This window comes from Semicossyphus pulcher, unplaced genomic scaffold, assembly GCF_022749685.1.
Source record: "Semicossyphus pulcher isolate SPU_LCO1_2020_fin unplaced genomic scaffold, fSemPul1.0.p SCAF_19, whole genome shotgun sequence".
Taxonomy (NCBI): domain Eukaryota; kingdom Metazoa; phylum Chordata; class Actinopteri; order Labriformes; family Labridae; genus Semicossyphus; species Semicossyphus pulcher.
In genome coordinates this window covers 15,970,251-15,984,835 of record NW_027211692.1, presented here as the reverse complement: position 1 = coordinate 15,984,835, position 14,585 = coordinate 15,970,251, and the positions used below count along the sequence as shown (strand labels likewise).

Below are 14,585 nucleotides of genomic sequence, written 5' to 3'. Positions count from 1 at the left end.
ACGATAAAAAAAAAAAAAAACATTCCTCTGTGTTCACTAAATGACAGCTAAAATTCTCAAACGCAGCGTGCACAGAGGTCAAAAGAGGTCATACATAAACTTTTGTTTCCTATCGATCTCTTTCCCTCTCCGCCTGTTTTTGTGCTCCAGTAGAAAGAAGTCTGCAAATAGAGTTAGAGTAAACAAGGAAGCGGGGTGACTGACACATGTTTCCAATGATTGGGAGCACGCAGTCCGTCGTTGCTGTGTCAGTCTGTTCTCACACACAACGGAGGCAACATGAGGCTGCGGGCCGCCGTCCTGCTGCTCGCGCTGCTCACACAGGCTTTGGCTGCAGACGGTAAGTACAACATTAAAAATCTGTTTTAAAGTGAAGGAAAATATTTGTAGTGAGTAAATAGAGGAGTTTGAAAAGAGGACCTACTTTTTGTGTCAAATGTACTGTGTCCTCATGAACGTGGGTACATTGCCATCAGCAGCTACAGCTACATATTAGACATGGCAATTAATAACGTATTGATTCATTTAATTTAACACGTATTAAACTGTTTATTTAGCCATTCAAAAGTATTGACTTTGGGTGCCCAGTCTACACAGTTAGACACATTTATTACAGTAAGGACTGCCACTAACAACTATGTTCTTTCTGCAATGAATGTATTAATTGTTTAGTTTATAAAAAGGACATAAAATAGAGAAAAATGCCCGTTACAAATGGTAAGAACACAATATGGTGTTGTCAAATAGCTTCTTCGCCTGACCAGATGTCTATAATCCAATTTAAAACTATATATATAACCATGTTGAGCAGCAACATTTTTATATTTATAAAGGCAAAACCTAAAAACATTTGGCATTAATGACCCATTAAGCTGATATCAGTCATAAAAATGTTTCATTTTATAAATGTACTTATTGATTCAGCACTAATACATTTTTTTAATTCAAACTGGATACAATAAAATGGTTTTAGATATTCATAGCCAGCACTATTGACAGGAAAAGAACTATTAATGGATCGTAAAAGTCTTTATGTTTGGCATGCTGTTAAACCTCATGAGAGCTGTAATCAAATCAAATCCAATTTAACTTCATTATCCATCGGAGGAAATTCATTTAGTCAGAGGAGCAAAGAATACACAGAGAGAGTACAAAAGTACAACAAATGAAACAACACAGATTATCTATTTTATGTAACTGTGTCATTTAATCCTCAGAGTCGTGTATGGATCGCTGTGAGAATGGCTTCGACTCTCGGAGGACGTGCCAGTGTGACTCCATGTGCAAGTACTACAAGAGCTGCTGCTCCGACTTTGAGGTCACCTGTGGCATGACCAGTAAGAAAAGCTAACTTCTCTCTGAGTCAAAGTGTTGCAGAGAAAGATGGTTTCAATATCACCTTTTCCCCCCTCAGCTCGTGGAGACACGTTTGTGTTCGCAGAGGACGATGAGGAATTCACCGCTGAAACTACTGCACGCTCAGCACTCGACCAGTCTGCTACGCGGTCATCCATCTCAGACTTCCGACCACAGCAGCATCCAGAAACCACGCTCCAAATGACCAGACCTTCCCGACTGATCGATACTATAAGGCAGCAGATCCCTGTTACACAGAAAACACCTGTTTTACAGACAGCCCCACTAACACAGGAAGTCCCCAGCATGTCTGAACCCCCTGAGGCTGTTACAGCTGCTGAGACGACCACAGTTCCTGTGACAACAGCCACCACTGCAGCCCCCGACCCAGACGCTGAGGTCTGTAGTGAGAGGCCCTTTGACTCCTTCATGCAGCTGAAGAATGGCTCCATATACGCCTTCAGAGGTGAGTGACCAGCAATGTAACCCCTTAATAGTCAGTATGTATCTTTCTCTTTTTGAACTTGTGTGTTTTTAAGGGGACTACTTTTTCGAGCTGAACCAGAAGTCGGTGCTTCCTGGTTATCCAAAGCTTATAATGGATGTGTGGGGCATCAGCGGGCCGATTGATGCTGCCTTCACCCGCGTCAACTGTCAAGGGAAGACTTATATCTTTAAGGTAGGAACACATTTGACTGTTCACATTTATGTCTTTACTTTTTATATTTACACAAATCCAAACTTTCATTAGGGGAACAAGTACTGGAGGTTTGACGACGGCGTGCTGGATGACGACTATCCTCGAGATATCAGCGTGGGCTTTGACAAAATTCCTGATCATGTGAATGCAGCGTTTGCTCTTCCTGCTCCGGGTCACAACGGAAAAGAAAAGGTGTATTTCTTCAAAGGTACGGCAAAATATTACACAACATATTCAGATATTTAACATTTGATACTTACAAACACTTTCATTTGGTGCATCTTTTTGTTCTTTTCAGATGATCAGTATTACACGTACGAGTTTCTGCACCAGCCGTCTCATGAGGAGTGCATCACCATGTCTGAGAGGTCTCCGTCCACTCTGTTCAGGCGCTACACAGACGTTTACTACAACAACTATGAGCGTTTCTTCAGTGAGCTCTTCTCTGAATGTGAGTTGAGGAGTTATAGATCATTTTTCCAGGGGTCGTTTGTACCTCTTTGTAATATTTCACCCTCTTTAGTGCCTCAGCATCACGACAAACACCACTTCATCAACAAGGACTGGAAGGGCCTCAAGTCTCCGCTCGATGCTGCCATGGCCGGCAGGATCTACGTCACTCCCTGGAGGTCCACACGTTACCGTTACAACTACCAGCCTGACCAGCAGTGGGGGCAACAGCAGGGCCAGCAGTACGAGCAGCAGTGGAACCAGCAGTATGGGCAGCAGTGGGGTCGAAGGAGGCAAAGCCGTTCTCCCTTCTGGGGGTCCATGGCGGAGCGGGGGATGAACATGGGCCAGGAGATGGCAGAACGGGGGATGGAGTTGGGCCTGAGGTTGGCAGAGAGGAGGATGGAGATGGAGGAGAGGTTTGGACGAGAATGGGACAGACGCTGGGATCAGGACTGGGACCAGGACAGGCGGAGAGACGGTTACCGTGGGAATAACAGAGGCAACTATGACTCCAGAGGGGACAGGTCGCCCTGGGAGACGGTCCAGAGGAGTCTGCCCATACAGAGTGTCTACTTCTTTAAAGGAGGTAACACAGCAGGGAATTATTCATTAGCTGCACAGTTTAGTTTAATTAGAGTCATAAGAAATTCACAATAAGACTACAGGATGTTCTGGTTAGAGTCAACACCGTTGTGTTGCACAGGCTCCCTTTATACACATAAACAGGGCTGCTTCTACCAATAATATTCCATCCTTATTAATTTGCTCGGCCTTTTGGGTAATAATCTTGAGGATTCTCATTTTAAGTCACTATACGCTGCTACAACCTAATGGCGTACAACAATATTGATTCATTCTAGTGGCCTTACATTTGCAGTTTTGGTAACTGGGTGTCAATGGCAACGCTCGGGGGGAGAAGCACATCTGCTACAGAGCAGCGTACACATGTTCTGGTCTTTCAGCCTTGCTAGCAAACAATTACTACGGTTAAACAAACAAAGAAAAGAACTACAGACTATTGAACAACAAAATAAAGTGCAAATTAGAAGAAAAAGCAACGTGAACGTGTGGTCCACAAACACACCTGCAGTTACTGCTTGTCTCCGTAGGTGCTTCCAAAGAGAAAGGAACAGAGATCTTTGAGATTGTTTTTGGTAATGAAAGTAAAGTAAAGTTTCTTGGAGCCCAAGGTGACGTCTTCACTTAGCTTGTTTTGTCCAAAGCCGAGAGATATTTAACTTAATAGTATATAAATAAATACAGTTAAATAAAAGCACAAGCAGCAGCAAAAGCTCACAATCACAACATGTAACCTGTAATCATTTGGCATTTGTGCTTGATTACATTTTCACATGTTAGAGATGATTCAGTTGGCTAACTATAATTATTACAACTGAATGAATAAACACAGAAGCAAAATCAGAAGCACTGAGCTAGCTATGATAAAGAACAGCACATCCCTCATGGGACTGTTATCAAATCAAATCCAATTAAACTTCATTATCCAAAGGAGGAAAGTCATCTGACCAGAGGTGCAAAGATCATATCAAATAAAACAAAAAAGAAAAGCTGTACTTTGTGTTCTCAGGATGCTTGGTCCGCAATGTTTTGCTCTGTAGCTGCTGGCCTTTCAAAATAAAAGTACCTCTCTCATTTCCCAGAAACATCTTTTTAAACAGACCGATGAGCAACAGATGGAGACATTAACTCAATAATTTCATCAAACTTAGCCCAGCTCTGTCTCGCCACAGAAGGCTGATTATAACTCGTTTCACATGCTTTGTATTAGCCTACATGACCAGCAAACAGATGCCAGACGCCATTTTTTCGCCAGAGTCGCCAAAGACAAGACTGGTTATTAAAGTAGTGTTTGCATGACAATGAGGTTAAATGATGAGCTTGTTTTCTGTGTTTCTAGAAAAATACTATAGAGTGGACCTCAGGACGAAGAGAGTCGACCCCGCCATGCCTCCGTATCCCAGATCCATCGCTAAGTACTGGCTCGGCTGCTCAGGCACCCCGGGGGCAGAGAAGTAGTATCAAGTGTTTTAGATCTTTTTATATAATATGTTCATTTAGAGCTAAATGTGTATAAAACAGATCATTTATTTTGCTTGTTTAAGCAGGGTGAGCTGGAAGAAAAAGTGTGTCAGACATGTTCAGTGTCACAAACAACCATCAGCAAATATTGGAGATCAATGAAAGTCCACACACAGCTCAGCATGGACAAAGTCCGGCTGGTTGGTTTTCTGAACAGTTTTAGAAATGCTGACCTGATTTATTAAACACAGCTTATTGAAATAGGCTTGATTTAATATTTCAGTATTTCAGTATTTACCAGTAACTTTGATGCTACTTTATCCTTTTACTCCACTACAGTTTAGATAGAGATATTGTATTTTTACTCCACTTCATTTATCTGAGAACTATTAACGTTGATGATTATCATTCAGCATACATAATACATATAATCAACTTACAACGTATGAATAGACATTAAACTAACCATCACTGATTAAAGTTGTAGAAATTAGCGCCACCTCAACCTGCTTTTATATTAAAATGATGCTTTTGTGTGGGTGCATCAGTAGTTATCTTTAAACAATATAATACATATAATAATACACACCTTTTTTAACATTACTTTGTTGGCTTTTGCTTTTATTTGATAGGATAGCTTAAGAGAGACAGGAAGTATGGGGAGGATAGAGTGAGGGATGACATGCACCAAATGATCCCACACTGGGAGTCGAGCCTGAGATCAGTGCGTCGAGGACTGTCGCCTCTGTACATGGCTCCATGTTAATATGCTCTTGAAGAGTCACTCTACCATCATGTTTGTACTTTTACTTTTGATACGTTCAGTTCATTTGCTTATATTTTAGTTCTTCTTCCACCACTGCATTGCATGCTGTACATTCCCACAGACCCACGCAGATTTCTAAATGATGCATCTACAATTTACAAAATGTTTATTTTCTTTATCAATTGTAAAAATATATACAGTGAATAAAATACGAAAACACTACGGACCAGAGTGTCATAAAATGTTGACGTACGGTCGAACAGACGTTCACTTGAGTAATAACAAAAAGTCCCTACATTGGAATTCTTAAAAAATGTTGTTTCACCGAACAGCAGCAGGTCAGGTGGGACATAGATGTCAACACATTGTAACACTTCTTGTTTTATCACATCTGACTGTTATAAGAAGGCAAATACTACTACATTACAATGACAACAACTTATAGATGCTATGATGCTATATAAAGAGGGATAAAAACAAGGTTTTCACTGTATGTAACCTTGTTTTTATTCCTCTTTATATAGCATCATAGTCCTAAAGACACAAAAACTCACCTGACTGTGTACTTGCATAAGGTTAAAATAAAGAAAACTTGACTTGGCTTGAGATATCTAAAGGATGCGTTGTGTGCAGATTCAGACTGAGTCATTTTAATTGCATATCTACAGCCTGTTCTTGTTTGTATTTTCATCCACGACAAATAAAAACACGAGTAAAGCATCTGACTCAAATTGCATTCTTGTGCTTTAATAACATCTGTTTCTGCTTAAATAGGAAACTTCATCACGCATGATGTTTTTCCTCGTTGCTTACTTCCTGTTACATCACTGATATTCAAAATAATTCCATAAAACTCCATAATAAACTCATCTCCAGTCTTTATGTCTGTCTGTGTCATGTTTATCCCTTCAGAGTAAATCAGCTGACACAGACCTGACTATTACAGTACTTGTGTGTATAAAGTTAATACATCATGCGTTCCCCTTTATGCTGGTCGTGTTATAACTGCTGACTAATAAATATGCAGTTATGTCTTAATCAGGCCTGCTGATGTGTCAGTGTCTCAGAGGTCATGAGTGTTTAATCAACACATTTTCATAGCAGGGTTCGTCGTTCACACTGACCACTGCAGCTTCATTAGCGATGACTTCCGTGAGGCTCACAGCGTCTCCTGCGGGACCTACAGTCAGGTAGGTGCTCTCAGTGTTTCCTGCACAGGGGTCATCACTTGCCCTCAGGTCTGACCCTGAGTCAGCTGATCCCATCTCTGGCACGCTTGTTAAAATGGATGACAGTGGTCTTTTTGGCGTGCCGCTCTCTGACGACTCACTGGCTCCAGCTGTGTCCGGGGGGTTTAGAGAAGCATGCTTCCTCCTGATTGGCTTACACACGCCGACCTCTCCTCCAGTCGGGCCTCCCTGCTCCCACACGCTCGCCCGAGCTCCCAGCTTCTTCCTCGGTGGTTTGGTGATCCCCTCAGGTGCTTTAGGTTTTGGTTTGCTGGACTCTTGCTCCCTTTGTCTCTGCAGGCTGCCGAGTCGTCGCAGCATGGCCTGAACGGGGCCTTCAGAGCTCGCCTCCGTCTTCGTCACGGTCTTACCTGCCTTACCCACCGTCACGTACACTGTGGTGACCTTATTTGACCCCCCCGCCTGAGCATCAGATGTTTGCAGCTGCATGCCTTTATGAGCGGCTGTGTTTGACATAGTCCGTCTTCGTCCTGATGCTCCAGGTACCTGCAAGGTAGACCGGGATGGGGTTCTGTCTACTTCCTGGTCTCCCACCTCACAGCTTGATTCCTGATTATCTACCTCCTGCACGTCCACGTCATCTTCCCTCTCCTCTCCCTCAGCTCCTTCTTCCTCCCCACTTCTAGCCGCACCTCCCTGACTTTGAAGAGCAGACAGCATCAAAACCCCCCAGGGGGACTTGGGTTTGTTGCGTTGGTGTCCGGGGAGAGCGCCCGGGTCCTGGGCAGACCCACGCCTCTCCTTGGGGCTGAAGCGGGTTCCCTCTGCGAAAGAGACAGACGGCCGCTTGGCCTTAGCGATGCTGGATGTGCGAGGGATGTTGAAGGGCGAGGTGATGTCCTCGCTGCTGAAGCCGGACGGGTCTAAGAACATGTTGCATTTTGAGCTCATCTCCTGGAATTCTCCGCCCGCCACCGCTGGGATGTCTGCCAAAGAGACGGACAGACAGAAGACCAGAGCATGACAAGAGGAAGTCTGCAGTGGAAGAAAACCAACACAAGAGGGCAGTGTAGAGTTATGTCCCTGTTCTCACCTTCTCTTGGAGGGACACAGTAGAGCGCCTCTCCCTCCTCCTCATCACTGTCGAATGACGACCCCTCCGTCACCCAACCAGAGGAAGGAGGCTCAATGAAGCTGTGGTTGAACGTCAGCTCCGGGTCATGGTGAGACACTGTGACATTCAAATTAGAAAAATGTTTCTACACAATCCATAAATTACAATATATCATGTAAATTACATAGCATTATACTACACTGTGTTGTAGGACTCACCAGTGACACGAGGCAGGCCAGACGACCAATTAGAGATACAAGGAAGTGCAGCACCGATGTTAGCCAGGACGCTGTAGACGTGATATTTCATCCGGGCTGACCAGCCTCCTTCAGCCACAGTCGCCCTGAAAGAGAGGCTGATCATTCAGTCACAACTTCACAATGTTGCACAGAGACATAGTTAGATCAGTGCTGACTGCATAGTTGTATCTCAATACTTCAATTACTTGAAACTGAATGTCACTCCAGCCAAACTACCATGATAATACTGCAGTTTTCATGTCTCAAAGTTCCAATTAAAGCCCTTCAATTTCCCAAATTGTAGCATTATACTATAAAAGTAAGAGCCTGAAATGCCTCCATTGCAGTTTGGCTTTTACAGTGTGCTAAATGGATGTAATGTGGATAAAGGGAAGTGAGGTACAGACCTGTCTTTGCCATCAACAGGGCCTCCTCCACAACACAGACAGCAGAAGAGCACAGCGAGGAACAACAGGAGCAAAGGAACCAGCACACCTGCCAGGACAGAGCCTCTGACGCCTGATACACACACACACACACACACACACATCAAGAAACATGTGATGACTATGAGGTTTATAAACTTAACTGATATATATATAGAGTTGAACTTTGACGGATAGATGGGCGTACTGTATGGGCAGACACCGGTGACTGGGTGACAGCCGACACCCTCACCACAGTCACAGGCAGAGGTGCAGTTCATGCCGAACTGCAGGGCGGGACAGCTGCTGTTACAGCTGAAAAAAAACACACACAGAATCACGTCATTACACCCCACAGCAAACAAAAAGTCCTGTGTATGAACACTGAATCATGATCTATTTTAGTGCACAGTGAAAACACACTGTCATGACTAATCAGCATTGCAGTATTGTAGGGAGGGAAATTAAAGGAACCATCATGGAGGACTGTGGTTTACTTTGCTTTATTTGCCTAAATCATACAGCTGTCTTGGTTAGAAAAGTACCATTCTCCAGATTTAAGAGACAAGAAATATGCTGTGAACACACTATGTGTATGTGTTTCTTCTATATCCTAAGAAAAACTTTGCTTTAATCTGCTGCTCTGCCAGCCAGCTCACCTCTCTCCCTGAAAGCCAAGCTGACAGACACATCTTCCTGTCACGTGATGGCATTTACCATGGAAACAAGGGCTACACAGGAAGCTGCAGGCGTCTCCAAACGTCCTGTCAGAGCAGGCCACCTCGCACCTGGTGAGAGGGGATCAGACCGAGGACAGAAATGATCATTTCACATCCATTTGTAGTCCTAAACTTCATGTAGAACAATTTCAACTAATTCCCCCTCTACTGTGGAGATTGTTTAACACATATAAGGACTTTGGGAGAAAAAACACTCCTCTGACGATCTATATCACACATATTCACCCTCATTTTCACAGCTCATAAAAAGTACACACGCTCTCTGATGCCGGCTTATTGAGGAATGTAAAGCCACAGACCAGCACATGTGAGTATTTTCATGATTTCAATGTAAAATCACATTACTACTGCATATATAAACTGCATAAGCTTTATGTTACAGCCATACTAGCTTTAAGCAGTTTCCCTTTCCAGGCAGCTAATCAGATGAATTTGTACATTATGAAATGTGCAGTTTAAACTTGGTTGAGGCAGTGCAGTGTGTGAGTCATTCTTTCTTGTGGTGAACTGCAGTGAGTGAAAATTTAAAATACAAGAGACTTCTAAGTACACGTCATCCTTCCTTTTCTGGGTGTGTTGGCTGACCGCCGGGGTCAGCCCTACACGCTGGTCTGTATGTGACTGACTGAGTGAGTGACTCAGTGACTCTACTTTCACAGCCGTAGAGAGAGAGAGAGTTGCGACATTGCAATGGCGGATCATGGAGGATATTGGACCTGCACTGATGCGACTCTCTGTCTACATGGTTCTGGATTAGGGATAGACCAATTATCGGCCGGGCCAATTATCGGCGCCGATATTCGGCATTTTGACGCATATCAGCATCGGCTTTTTTTTTCTTTTTTTTAATCGGACGGCCGATAAGACATCAATTTAAAACTGGGTTATTTTGGCTCTGATTCAGCCGCGGTAACAGCCAATCAGCAGTGACAGCTTTGCATGCAGAGTGCTCACACACACGGCGGAGAAGAGAAAAAGTTCATTTCTTTGCTAATTTTATTTATTTATTTGTTTTATTTACTTTATAAAACGTCAGGAAGTTATTTATTTATTTATTTAAATTTTCAGTTAACTTTATAAGAGATGCTGCTGACCCTGGGAACTCCCTGCACTTTTTGTTTGTTTGTTTAATAAACATTTGCTTAAAGGCATTTAAACAAAGTTAAGTGTTGGAGTTTGTATTATTCAAAATTTTGACGCCAATATTTTCACTTTTACTGCAAATGAATATCGGCTCCAAATATCGGTTATCGGCCTCCTTGACTACTAATAATCGGTATCGGTATCAGCCCTGAAAAAACCATATCGGTCTATCTCTATTCTGGATACTTTGTTTGGGGAGCAGGCGGGGCTGCTGTCCTCACCTACGTCCGCACGAGCACCCGCTTTCAAAGACGTTGTCATCGGCCTCATGAGGACAGTCCTTGTAACACAAAGCGCACATTGACCTGATGCGGTCAGCCACATACTAGGTTTTGACCTAGTCTTGTTTTATTGCAGTGGCATGTTTGTGACGTGGACTTTGAGAGCAATCTCACTGATGCTGGAACTGCCCACAAACAGGTGTTTAAACCAATAAGGAAGTGTTTTAAGTTCAAGCTTCTCAAGAGAAAGTACTGTAAACTATGACAGACTGTCTGATCTGATGACTGATGAAGGTTAATTATGTTATTATGGTGTATTTTTACTAAACAATCATTAAGTTGGCTGTTATGAACCACATTAAGAAGATCATGAGAATTTTAGTGTCTAAACGCAAACAAAATATTGTGTTGGAGAGTGGAGCTTTGATTTAGGTTGTGCACAATCTTGTAACCCATCACGATATGACGGCGATATAGCCTCATCCCAGACACAACATTTCAGGCGTGTCCGGTCAAACCAGCGTTTAGCGATAAGGACTTCCAGCTAAGGCTTCCTTTTCCTTGTGCAGCATTGTTTACAGTCCAGTCAGCAACTTGAGAAGCAATCGTGTTTTCAGATCATAAGTGAAGCGAATTTCTCCCCTCCAGATATGTCAGCTAAATAAAGGCCGTCATTTCTTGGTTCATTAAATCCCCTGGAGGAGTGCCCGGTCATCTGTTTCTGCTGAGTCTCAGTTTCATTGTAAATAGTAAGTTACACAGAGGCTGCACTCGGGCTTACTTCAGCAGTATGAACCTGAAAAAGAAACAGACCCCTGTGTTTTACTTTTGGTTTGTTTGGTTTGGATCTGCCACCAAACAGGACAGACACAGACTACAACAGACAATCAGGTCTGCAGAGAGGATTACTGGAAAGGACCTGCCTTCCATTCAGGACTTATACCGGTCAAGGGTCAGGAAGTGGGCAGGTAACATCACTGCAGACCCCTCACACCCTCGATGTAAACTGTTTAAACTTCTCCCCTCTGGTAGGCGTTACAGAACACTGTACGCCAAAACAACCAGACACAAAAACAGTTTCTTCCCACAGGCTGTCACAAGCGAAAACGCTTTTGGGTCAGCTTGTGAGCATGTCAGCATGCCATGTTTTACCATGAGATTTATCAGCTTTATTTATCATTTAAAAATAAATAACGAAACCTCACTTTGTGTGGATTTAAGGACGATAAGCTGGTGAGAATATGAACTAAACTGTAAATAAATGAACACACACCTGGGTCCGGTCCATCCGGGGTCACACCTCCAACATTTCCCAGTTTTTGGGTCACAGGGTTCATTGTTTCTGCACCTTGGACATTTCTCGTCGCAGCCGTCACCGTAGTTACCAGGCGGGCACGGACGGTCGCATCGTGTGCCGTTCCAGCCGGGCGCACAGGCACCACAGGCTCCGTCAGTGGCAGAGCAGCGCTGTTTGTCTTTACAGAAACCACATCTAGGGACAGAAGAGAGTTATCAGCAACACGTAGGTATATAAACAAACAAACAACCAAAAGTCTCCTACCTAACACCTACCTCGTTGTACAGCCACCGCCATACTCTCCCACGTCACAGGGCTGGTTACAGAATTCACCTTTGAACCCTGGTTGGCACACGCACTGCCCGTTAGCTGGGTTACAGCTGCTGTGGTTGAGGTCACAGTTACATTTCCGGTCACAGCTGGGTCCCCACCACTCAGCCTCGCACTCGCATACCCCGGTACGCTGATTACACTGCGACAGGTAGCAGCTACAAGTGCCGGGACACTTCAGCCCCCAGTGGCCCCTGTGGCACTGACACCGGCCCGTCAGCTGGTCGCAGCCGGGCCCCGCAGATCCCACGCCGGCGCACTGACACTGCTTGGAGCAGGTAGACGTCCACCAGCCCTCGTCGCAGGTGCAGTTTCCATAGATGGGGTGGCAGTGGCCGTGCCGGGCGCACCTGCAGGGGTTCTGGCACTGAGGACCCCAGCGGTTTGGGTTGCAGGTGCACTCACCTGTGACGGGGTGACAGCGGCCGTACGGGTGGCACGGACACACCTTGCGACAGTTTGAGGCCCAGAACTCAGGAGGACAGCCTGCAAGCAAACAAACACAGTTAATACTGTGACACTGAGTAATAACCCAGTAACCACTGTATAAAGAGGTGAAATGTATTTAAAGTACTTAATGAAGATGCAGGGATTTGCATGTATCTTCTTTTATAATACTGGTCAGCTTCATTTCAGAGAACATTTCAGCAGCACCCAAACTTTTCATCTTGTATCAAGTGTCGGGCCCTATCGACACATCACAACTTAGTTGTGTATGAGTTGTTTCAAGTTTAACCAAAAAGAAATATCTGCTCTAAACTTCACAGTTCAATTCTTTAAGATAACAGACCAAAAAAGAAAAGTGACAAACATCCATCCATTATCTATACCGCATATCCTGTTCAGAGTCACGTGGGGGGCTGGAGCTTATCCCAGCTGTCATTGGACGAGAAGCAGGGTACACCCTTGACTGATCGCCAGTCAATCATAGGGCCGACACATAGACACATGACACAGACATAGAGACAGACAACCATTCACGCTAACACCTACAGGCACCAAATAACCACCATATCCTTGGACTGTGGGAGGAAGCCGGGGTACCTGTAGGGAACCCACACAAGCACGAGGAGAACATGCAAACTCCACACAGAAAGGCCCACTGCAACTGAACCGGGTTCGAACTAGGAACCTTCTAGCTGTGAGGCTACAGCGCTAACCACTGCACCACCGTATTGGTATATAAATATTTGTATCTAGATTATTTATATTTAAATTGAAGAAATTATTACTTCTTCCACAACTAGCTTCATACAACAAATTACTTTTATTGCCATTTAGTAACATTGGCGAATGATACTGTTAAGGAGCAGATTTACACCTTTAAACTGATATATTTAGTGCAATTTTTCATTGTAAGTCAAACTGACAAAACATACACAACAAATAACGGATGCTGAAAAGCTCCTGTTGCTTAATGTGACTCACGTGTTTTACAGTGAGCTCCAAAGTAGCCAGGCGGGCAGTGACACACTCCGGGATACACACACACCTCTTCCTTCTGGCAGGCCTGCTCGCCCTCACACACAGCTGCGGAGACACAGCATACAGGTAAATAAGAAAACAGGAAAACAAAGCAAATATGGAGGCAGTAACAGCACTTCAACTCACGGATAGTGCACTCTTTTCCCTCCTGACGCCATCCAGTGCAGCAGACCAGGGTGGAGGGGTTCCTGAAGGTACAGAAAATAGTCAAAGCATTGTGGTGTTTAACCAGAAAAAAAGAAACAATTACAACAGCCTGAGGAAATAATAACAGGAAAAGAAGGCAATAAATTTGTCCCTCTATGAGCCACCTGCTCATTTAGAAGGTGGAGTTTCTTGGGGTCAATATCACAAGAGTCTATATCAAAACCTTCTCTACAGTACAATGTAATATACAGTGACACAGTAAGAAGATATCAGGTGTATGTCGAGGTGTACCTGGTATTGGGGCAGACGTTCTTCCCATCAGGATCCAGCGTGTTCGAGGAGGACAACGAGCAGCAGAGCAGAGCACTCAGCGCTCCGAGGAGAAGCTTCATCTCCACACGATGCCCGAAAACAAGAACCAGGAACCAAATAACTTTATTCCCAAACTTCTTCTTTCTCTACTCTCAACTTGTTCTCCTTCTCGTCAGAGGGAGCACAATGAGAGGCAGTATCTCCCTCTATGTCTACCCTCCTCCTCCTCCTCCTCCTCCTCCTCCAGCCCCCGTCTCTTTCCCTCCTGTGAGTCGTCTTGTGGCTCGGCTGCAGCCAGAGAGGTCAGAGCCCCCGGGTTTCCTCTTCCCATTTCCTGGGGAAGTCAGAGCCACTTCCTTCTATTCAGCCAGACACAGAGCTTTTTAAAGATGGTCGAACACTCACACACATAACTCGCCGCACACACAAAAGCACACACACGATGTTCACCTTGTTCCCAGAATGTATTGTTGACAGTCTTCCAGGACGTGATGAAGAACGCCTTCATTCTCCTTATAAGTCTTGAGAGTCAGTACTAAGTTGATCACGTGATCCCTTTGAGGAACTGTGAGTTTTAATTGTGTCTCTATTTCTTGAATCATAGGAAGAAAAGAAAAATTAAGATCA

The 14,585-nt window shown here is 44.2% G+C and overlaps 2 protein-coding genes across 2 annotated transcripts; one reads left to right on the top strand and one right to left on the bottom strand.

Moving 5' to 3' along the window:
- The first annotated feature begins 279 nt into the window (after positions 1-279).
- vtna (vitronectin a) lies at positions 280-4,546 on the top strand. Its single transcript, XM_069668893.1, has 8 exons — positions 280-340; positions 1,218-1,337; positions 1,415-1,822; positions 1,896-2,035; positions 2,108-2,264; positions 2,355-2,507; positions 2,580-3,095; positions 4,428-4,546. The coding sequence occupies exons 1-8, from the start codon at positions 280-282 to the stop codon at positions 4,544-4,546; spliced, it is 1,674 nt and encodes a 557-aa protein (XP_069524994.1).
- A 1,261-nt stretch (positions 4,547-5,807) lies between these two features.
- On the bottom strand, positions 5,808-14,071 carry scarf1 (scavenger receptor class F, member 1). The gene is made up of 11 exons (XM_069668531.1): positions 13,938-14,071; positions 13,626-13,687; positions 13,443-13,544; positions 11,960-12,500; positions 11,661-11,879; positions 8,943-9,071; positions 8,492-8,598; positions 8,266-8,377; positions 7,838-7,962; positions 7,599-7,736; positions 5,808-7,491 (listed from the first exon to the last, which is right to left on the bottom strand). Exons 1-11 carry the CDS (start codon positions 14,036-14,038, stop codon positions 6,386-6,388), a joined length of 2,742 nt encoding a protein of 913 aa, XP_069524632.1. The 5' UTR covers positions 14,039-14,071; the 3' UTR covers positions 5,808-6,385.
- Between the last annotated feature and the right edge of the window lie 514 nt (positions 14,072-14,585).

What these genes read in the sequence shown, in the direction of transcription:
- vtna (XM_069668893.1), top strand. Translation starts at nt 280, where the DNA reads ATGAGGCTGCGGGCCGCCGTCCTGCTGCTCGCGCTGCTCACACAGGCT. An exon ending in ACAGGCTTTGGCTGCAGACG is followed by an intron (nt 341 to 1,217) that starts GTAAGTACAACA and finishes TTTAATCCTCAG; the next exon opens with AGTCGTGTATGGATCGCTGT. An exon ending in TGTCTACTTCTTTAAAGGAG is followed by an intron (nt 3,096 to 4,427) that starts GTAACACAGCAG and finishes CTGTGTTTCTAG; the next exon opens with AAAAATACTATAGAGTGGAC.
- scarf1 (XM_069668531.1), bottom strand. Translation starts at nt 14,038, where the DNA reads ATGAAGCTTCTCCTCGGAGCGCTGAGTGCTCTGCTCTGCTGCTCGTTG. An exon ending in AACGTCTGCCCCAATACCAG is followed by an intron (nt 13,688 to 13,937) that starts GTACACCTCGAC and finishes CTGTACCTTCAG; the next exon opens with GAACCCCTCCACCCTGGTCT. An exon ending in CCCGGATGGACCGGACCCAG is followed by an intron (nt 9,072 to 11,660) that starts GTGTGTGTTCAT and finishes CCCTCTCACCAG; the next exon opens with GTGCGAGGTGGCCTGCTCTG.